General features: G+C 46.6%; 1 protein-coding gene across 1 annotated transcript in view; it reads left to right on the top strand.

The window, feature by feature from the left end:
* The first annotated feature begins 663 nt into the window (after window positions 1–663).
* Window positions 664–8,804, top strand: part of NELFB (negative elongation factor complex member B) — a 31,410-nt gene continuing 23,269 nt past the window's right edge. The window contains exons 1-6 of the mRNA XM_082263444.1: window positions 664–875; window positions 2,601–2,764; window positions 4,503–4,602; window positions 5,519–5,749; window positions 5,869–6,054; window positions 8,283–8,395. Of these exons, the coding sequence (XP_082119570.1) occupies window positions 666–875; window positions 2,601–2,764; window positions 4,503–4,602; window positions 5,519–5,749; window positions 5,869–6,054; window positions 8,283–8,395 (1,004 nt within the window). The 5' untranslated portion in view covers window positions 664–665. The remainder of the gene's footprint in view (window positions 876–2,600; window positions 2,765–4,502; window positions 4,603–5,518; window positions 5,750–5,868; window positions 6,055–8,282; window positions 8,396–8,804) is intronic.

The raw sequence follows: 8,804 nt of genomic DNA, 5'->3' as shown, positions 1-8,804 counted from the left end.
CCTTATATCAGGAGTCCCCTCAGAGTGCCCCCTATATCCCTCATGCACATTATGGGCGGTGGTGTGATTCTGCATGATGGCCCCTCAGTGCTCAGTGACACTCCTCGGTGATTGGTAGCAGAATAGTACATTGACCTCTCTCATGTATTAGGCGGCTGATTTCAATGAATTGACCTCCTTACCAGGCCGCCTAACACAGCACAACATTGGGAACAGGACCTAAGAGTCGCTGACCTCCTTCTGAAAATACCAGTTCCCTGGTTTCATGATTTGATACTTTCAGTCACCAACCTAGGCCAGAATCTGTATATTTACTGGCTTCTCCTTGTCCTAGGTCAGTGAGACAGAGGGTATAGACAGCAGAGACAAGCAAGCAGCTCTGTTCTGAAGGGTGGTCAGCTATTGCAGCCCCCTATATTTATGTACAGTTTATTACTACACTCTGAATGGACGGAATCAATTCACTCGGTAGAACAGCCAGGAAGGTAGCATTTTCCAACCACAGCTCAGCAATAGTTCCTCCTATTCCTCGGCTCCCCTGTATGTGTCGTTCTATGGAGATCCCTCTTCTGCTGTTATGGTAACAGTATAACTTCCGACAAGCCCCTCCCCAGGAATAGGAAGTAGCGATCGGCTCAGAGGGCGCGGAAGTGGCGTTAATATAGATGAGCCGAACCGGAAGTGGGAAAATGCCGGAGCAGAGCGGACCAGGGGCCAAGGCTGCGGCCTCTACCGCGATCCGAGGGAGAAAGAGAGAGAATGCAGGGGGGAGCATGTTCTCCGGTCTGCAGGAGATCGGCATTGCTAACGGGGAGGATCTGAAGGAGACCCTGACCAACTGCACCGAGCCATTGAAAGCCATAGAGCAGTTCCAGGTACCCCCAGTCACCTCACCTGGCCGAGAACCTCCTCATAATCACCTCACCGATGCTTCCTAATGTTCCCCATAAATGTCTTCTTCCCTGTCATCCCTACTGCCACCTGACATACCCATCCCCACTACTCCTGGTGCCCCCTGTCACATGACTGATGCCTCCTAATGCTCCCCTAAATGTCTCCTTTCCAATACCCCATGTCAACCCTACTGCCACCTGACGTACCCATCCCCACTACTCCCTGCCACCTGCCTTACCAGTCTATCTCTCTGCCACCTCACTGATCCCTCCTAATTCCTTCTGTCATGTGTCTGTTCCCCCTGTCGCATGTCTGTTTCCCCGGTCCCCCTGTCGCATGTCTGTTTCCCCGGTCCCCCTGTCGCATGTCTGTTTCCCCGGTCCCCCGTCGCATGTCTGTTTCCCCGGTCCCCCGTCGCATGTCTGTTTCCCCGGTCCCCCGTCGCATGTCTGTTTCCCCGGTCCCCCGTCGCATGTCTGTTTCCCCGGTCCCCCGTCGCATGTCTGTTTCCCCGGTCCCCCGTCGCATGTCTGTTTCCCCGGTCCCCCGTCGCATGTCTGTTTCCCCGGTCCCCCGTCGCATGTCTGTTTCCCCGGTCCCCCGTCGCATGTCTGTTGCCCACCCCCCCTGGTCCCCCGTCCTGTCGCATGTCTGTTGCCCCCCCCCCCCGGTCCCCCGTCCTGTCGCATGTCTGTTGCCCCCCCCCCCACGGTCCCCCGTCCTGTCGCATGTCTGTTGCCCCCGGACCCCCGTCCTGTCGCATGTCTGTTGCCCCCGGACCCCCGTCCCGTTGCATGTCTGTTGCCCCCCGTCCCGTCGCATGTCTGTTGCCCCCGTCCCGTCGCATGTCTGTTGCCCCCCCCCCGGTCCCCCGTCGCATGTCTGTCGCCCCCCCCCCCGGTCCCCCGTCCCGTCGCATGTCTGTTCCCCCCCCGGACCCCCGTCCCGTCGCATGTCTGTTCCCCCCCCGGTCCCCCGTCCCGTCGCATGTCTGTTCCCCCCCCCGGTCCCCCGTCCCGTCACATGTCTGTCCCCCCGGTCCCCCGTCCTGTCGCATGTCTGTCCCCCCCCCCGGTCCCTTGTCCTGTCGCATGTCTGTCCCCCGATCCCTTGTCTCATGTCTGTTCTCCCCCCCCCCGATCCCTTGTCGCATGTCTGTTCCCCCCCGATCCCTTGTCGCATGTCTGTTCCCCCCCGATCCCCTGTCGCATGTCTGTCGTGCCCCCCCCGATCCCCCCTGTCGCATGACTGGGCAATGCCCCCCTGTCACCAGTCTGGCCCTTCTTTCTGCCAACTGATATACTTCTACTGTCACTCGACTGTCCCATTCCCCTGTCCATATTCCCTGCTGCCCCTTGTTACCTGACTCTTTTCCACTCCCAGGTTTTCTACTGTCAGCTAACTGCCCCTCTGCTCCCCCCCCCATCACCTGACGGCACCCATCTGCTGCCTTGTATTACTTTTCCCTTTTTTCCCCTTTTCTGCTGCTGCCAGTGATCAGTGTTTGTGTTTGCCCCTCTACATCTCACTGCAACCGGACTGTACCCTCCACTGCTGCTGTGAGCACTTGATAGAATCACCTCATCAGCTGAGTGATTTTGAAGTTGCCCCATGCATTTGTGGATCTTGTTGTAGGTTGTGTTCTATGTATGCTCGTTACATGTCGGCTCATGTGCTAGAATATACTGATATGTGTTTAATTTCAGACAGAAAATGGGGTCCTCCTTCCATCACTGCAGTCAGCACTGCCTTTCCTGGATCTTCATGGCATCCCCCGGCTAGAGTTTCACCAAACGGTCTTTGATGAACTGAGAGAGAAGTTACTGGAGAGGGTCTCTGTCATTGCCTCTGAAGGAAAAGATGAGGATCGGTGGGATATAAATCACTTGCATTCATCAATTATTAAATGTATTGCTACAATTGCCATCTGGGCTGGACAGGTGATAGATAGCTAATAAAATTCTGCAGTAATGTTTTCGAACACACACAGGCAACTGGATTTTAGTAGCATAGCCAACCACTCAGTAACTTTACAAGTATTCATGAGTACATTCTACCCATTATTATAAAATTATCCTTGAGCTCTAGTGAGTGACATTACCCCATCAGTTTGCTGTAGGCATGAGAAAGCATATTCTCAGTCTCCTATCTGCCAGTGATCACCCAGTACGTACACTGTAACTTAGTAGCAAGTCACAAGTTGAGGCTGCAGGCTTTGTTTCAGATATTTGTGAATGCACCAATAACCGTGTAGCGTAAAAAGTGTTATCACTGACCTGGCATTTCAGTCCAGGAAGTAGATGCCAACCCTGGATAATGCCTAAATATAGATGATGCTGTCTTTCTGGAGAGGAACTAAATGATGAAAGCATTTTCGGGGGGGGCATGAACTTTGCAGGTCCTAAGCTCATACATTACTTTAAATGCATGTGAAGCACAGTATATTTGTGATGCTAGATAAAGCAGGAAAAACTACACATTACAAACCTTTTGTTGTTGTCAACTCTCACCAGCCAGAGGTGGCTTCAAATACTATAATCTCTCAATCGCTAGCAGTACTGATGTAGATGCTGATATGCTTAAAATGTTAGTTCACCTTTACAGTAAAAATGTAAAGGTTAACTAACACTGTCCAAACCCCCCCCCCCCCCCCCCAGTCCCTACTGTACTTGCCTCCACCTGAGCTTTTAGTGCCCCTGCAGCCATTCCAGCAGTCTGGAGATTTGAAATCCCTGCTCTTCTTCCTCTTCTCCTTGCAGCGCTTCCAGGGTGGACCAGAGCAATGCATTACAATGGTGCTGACCAATTAGAACGGATCTGGTCCTTCCCGGAAGTGCAGTATGAGAAGAGGGAGCTTTCAGATCCTTAGACCAGCTGGAGTGCTGACAACTCCACATCCTCTGAGGTAAATATAGAAGGGACCAGGGTGGGAAGGTGTACAGTGTTAGTTCACCTTTACATTTTTTTTGTGAAGGTAAACTAACACTTTAACATGCATCTCCAGTCTCTCAAGTGAAAAGTCAAAGTCAGCGGTTACAAAAACTGTAGCTGCTGACGTTTAATAAACAGTTACTCAGCTATCCCACGATCCAGCGATGTGCTCACCCCAGTCGTGTTCCCCCTGTACCCTCCCTCGCCGTCATCTTCAAAATGGGCCCCCGGCTGTAACAACTTGCGGCTTCACAGCCAGGTGCCCTCTGTGCATGCGTAAGCTGCGCTCTGTGACTGGTCCTGAAGTCTTTTGGGACCTGTCATGTGTCCCAGATGACTTCAGGGGGGGGGGGGGGGAGAAATTCCACTTCCAATCGACTAATGCGATCGAAGCGGAAGGGGGAGCAGGTACCAATCGAAATCAGGTACCCTCTCCCCCCTCCTCCCCAAAAGCTCCAGTTTACAAACAGGAGCTGTGGAGGAGGCCTTAAAGCGGAACTTTCCCTTTTGGGTGGAGTTCAGCTTTAAGCTTCCTGCCACCAACATCCAGCAAAAAGTGTGATCTTGGTTATACAATGAAGTACAGCATAAAACCTTCTGTCCTGTATCATGTGACACCATGATCTTCTGATTATCAATGGTGATTGCCTTTATCCTGGTTTGCTTTTGCATTTTAGGTACAGTAAATTGGAAGAGTTGTTGGAAAAATGTTTTGCTTTGGTTAAGATGCCATCAATCCAGCCTGTCGTGATGTGTGTAATGAAACACCTACCCAAGGTGAGTTTACTTTTGTACAACCCAATACAAACAAATCTGGTAAGGATTGTTGTACAGATTAAATGCTAGGCATTTTTCCAACTTGCGCAGATTTTTTTTTTTTTTATGGTGTTTTTTTTTTTTAATACTGTGATTTTACTGTAGCCTGCTGGCAGTCAGGAAACAGGAGGGAGCACTGGAGGGCAGTCAGGTGACAGTGGATAGCAAGGAAGTGCACATGTGACACTGGATAGCAGAGAAAGGTGACAGAGGGAATTGTCTTAAAGTGGTTGTTGAACCCTTACATATACCCAGTGAAGTGACTGGCCTCAGGTAATACACAGAGACAAAACCAATCCTCCTATGTAAGTTGTAATTATCTATCTGAAGTGTTCTCTTCTCTACATCTGCTCAAAATGCTGAATTTATAAACCTTGTCAGAGAGTTCAGAAAAAGGGGCAGAGAGCTAAAATTATACTCTGTAGAACTCAGGAGAGCTCTAAAAGTTAATTGGGGGGAAGATACGCACCCCTCTTCACACCACACACAAGAACAGAGCTGAGGCTGTCAATAAACTGGTGATCAATTCTGTGTCCCCATTTTTCTCTTGGTGTCAGGAAAGCTTGTCATAAGTGACTCCTTCTGATAGCAGAGGAATGAAGCAGCAGACAGAAATGACACTCAGTGCTCTTAATTGAGAGAAGTACACACTATAGAGGGATATGCTTTCTTCATATTTTATGTCTGAAGTTTACAACCTCTTTAACACACATAGTAAAAACAGTAACCTCCTTATTTTACAAGGGGAGAGTGGTTTGTCTTGAGGAAGAAAGGGATCTCCAAAGTAGTAGCCGGTGTAGATTTGCTGAGTTTTCCCAGTATGCTTTTTAATGTGGCACTTGCCTGATATTGTTGGTTGATGTTTTACATCCAAAAGGTCCCAGAAAAGAAACTGAAGCTGGTGATGGCCGACAAAGAGCTATATAAAGCATGCGCAGTGGAGGTGAAGCGCCAGATCTGGCAGGACAACCAAGCTCTGTTTGGAGATGAGGTCTCGCCTTTGCTCAAGCAGTACATCTTGGAGAAGGAAAATATTCTGCTCAGCAGTGAGCTCTCTGTCCTGCACAATTTCTTCAGTCTGTCTCCAAAAACAAGGAGGCAGGGAGAGGTAGGCCGTTGCTACATATAATGATGGAAAACCTAAAGTTCATATCTTTTTAGGGTGTGATTATAATCTGACAGATTAGACTTCTACAATTGTCGGTTTGCCTGTTTTTAATGCTCTAGGTGGTGAATAAACTGACACAGATGATTGGGAAGAATGTGAAATTGTATGACATGGTCCTGCAGTTCCTACGCACTCTCTTCTTGAGGACACGTAATGTGCACTATTGTACGCTGCGGGCAGAACTTCTCATGTCCTTACATGATCTAGACGTCAGTGAGATCTGTTCTGTAGATCCCTGTCACAAGGTAAGATCTTACAGGGATGATGGGTGGGCACATTCAGCGGCAATTCTGATTTAAAGAGCAATAAAAACCTGTGGGCAAGTTGAATGACCCCTTGGAGCCTAAGCCTTTCTCTGACATGTTGCTTACAAGTTAAAATCAGAATTTTTTTGCTAGAAAATTACTTAGAACCCCCAAACAACATTATATATATATATATATATATATATATATATATATATATATATATATATATATATATATATATATATATATATATTTTTTTTTTTTTTATTTTTTTTTTTAGCAGAGACCTTAGAGAATAAAATGGCGATCGTTGCAATATTTTATCTCACATGGTATTCGCGCAACGGTCTTTCAAATGCAATTTTTTTGGCCAGAAATACACTTTCATGAATTAAAAAGTTAGCCTCATTTTTTTATTTCTTTTGTATAATGTGAAGGATGATGTTACGCCAAGTAAATAGATACCTAATATGTCATGCTTTAAAATTGCGCACACTTGTGGAATGGTGACAAATTACAGTATTCAAAAATCTCCATAGGCGTTATCTTGTGCTATAAGTACGGAGGGATGGGCGCTTTACATTTTTTTTTTTTTTACGCTGTTCATTAAAAAAAATTTTGATCACTTTTATTGCTGTCACAAGGAATGTAAACATTTTTTTTTCTTTTTTAAATCTGGGGCCTTTAAGGCTCCAGTACCCAGAAGTGATGTCATGAGTTTTTACACCTGGACCCAGTCAGAGCCGAATCCGTCTTTGTTCGGGCCTTTGTTTAGCCGGTGGACGTGCTGGCTGGTCGCTCGGGTCTCCCGTGTAGACGGGAGGCTCGGGCGTGCCGCAGGAGGGGAGGTGGGGGGGCGTCCCCTCCCACTCCCACTCCTTGTAATGACAATTGAGTGGCTGCTGAGCCACATCGGTTGTCATTACAAGAAAGCTGACCGTTGACTCTAAACAGCAGTACCAGGGTAATGTCTGTAGCTGCAGGCATCACCCCAGTACAACCCACTGAAGCTGAGGCCGCATATTTGCGTTCTGTCTGCGTGAAGGGCTTAAGGTATCTAATAAGCATGCGTGTGTGTGTGTGCATGTCTTTTCAGTATTGTCATACACAGAGCCTAGATAGTCTCATATAAGAGTTAATAGCAGCTTCATTTAAGGACTGCTATGTAAGACTTGACTTATGTAAACAGTACAGCAGAAGTATCTTGCAGCACTACTAAACAGGAAGCACAGCCTGCATATGTAATGTGTAAATTTTAGAAAGTGGAACCTACATATGCAATGAGTATGGCTGCCTTTATGGACTTACTGTATGTATTTACTAACAATACACAGTGGGCTGAATGGTAGAAAAAACTGATTCCTCCATCCACACAAATAAGGTGGATGGAGACATTCCACCCACCTGGGACTTTGTATTCGAATAGAAGCACTTTTATTCTGGTTGAGAAAGTTTTTCCAACATGTCCTTTCAACAGATGTCGATCAAACGATCAACTTCTATCAAGTGGGAATGGCCAGGCGCTTAGCAAAATTTGGCTTTTGCTGAACTGTCAGGATTTTGATCAGTGTATGGCCAGCTCAACACACATTGAATATTTTATGGGATCGATTTACTAAAGGGAAATTGAGTGTGCACTTTGCAAAGTGACTGCAGTTGCTCCAGAGCTTAGTAAATGAACTGAAGCTCTGCTGACTAACATCATCCAATCATGTGCAAGTAAAAATGCTGTTTTCTTTTTTTTTCCCCTTGCATGTGATTTGGATATTTATTGCAAAGTGAAGCTTTACCTCATTTACAAAGATCTGGAGCAACTGCACTTTGCAAAGTGCACAGTCTACTTGCCTTTAGTGAGTCAACCCAAATATATGTTGGGCAGATCCTGGTACTTGTATACATTAACCTTAACGTGACTGTCACTAAAAAACAGAAGCAGCCTGAAAGATAAGATTTATCATTTCTGCCCCATCACTCCTAATTCCAGTCAATGCTCTTTTGCAGAGCTATACCATCTGAAGAACCTCCAGCATCTGCCACTTCCACGTGTGTTGGATGGCTGACTTCCCCACGGGGGGATGTCACTTTGCAACAAAAACATCCTGTCGTGTGACTAGAAGTATTATTGTAGTGCAGGTGTCTTGTGCTACATGGTGTGTGGTTGGATTTAAAATGCAAATGATTAGAGGTTCCTTCAATTCGGTGTAAGCCATTTAATTTGTTTCTAGTTTACTTGGTGCTTGGACGCCTGTATCCGAGAGAAGTTTGTGGATGCAAAGAGAGCACGGGAACTTCAGGGATTCTTGGATGGAGTGAAGAAAGGGCAAGAACAGGTGCTGGGGTAAGAGACTTATGATGTTTAAAGTAGAATCCCCATAAACTTATAACAGTGAAAGAGTACCATCCCAATTGTTTTTGTGTCTGATCCAGCATTATTTTTGAGTATAATAATTAGGTGACTTAAAACTGATTTTCAGTTTTCAGCTGTGAATTATTTCAAGGGCAGGAGGCTTTCAGGCAGAGCTACAACAGGATGATAAAATACAGGATGGCAGATACAGATAACAGGTTGATGTAATAAATAACAGCACCAGGAATAACAAAGTACCAAGGTGCCACAAAGGGACTGTTGGGTATCCTTTTGGCACAAGAACTGTTTCTGCTCACTGAGCCGCATACAGTTTTGTCTTAAAGCGGTAGTATACTAAAAAAAAAAACCCTGCAAGACAAAGGCATAATGAGCTAGTATG

This window comes from Pelophylax lessonae (genome assembly GCF_965119305.1).
Source record: "Pelophylax lessonae genome assembly, chromosome: 7".
Taxonomy (NCBI): domain Eukaryota; kingdom Metazoa; phylum Chordata; class Amphibia; order Anura; family Ranidae; genus Pelophylax; species Pelophylax lessonae.
The sequence above is the reverse complement of the archived record's forward strand: the minus strand, read 5'-3'. Positions and strand labels throughout refer to the sequence as shown.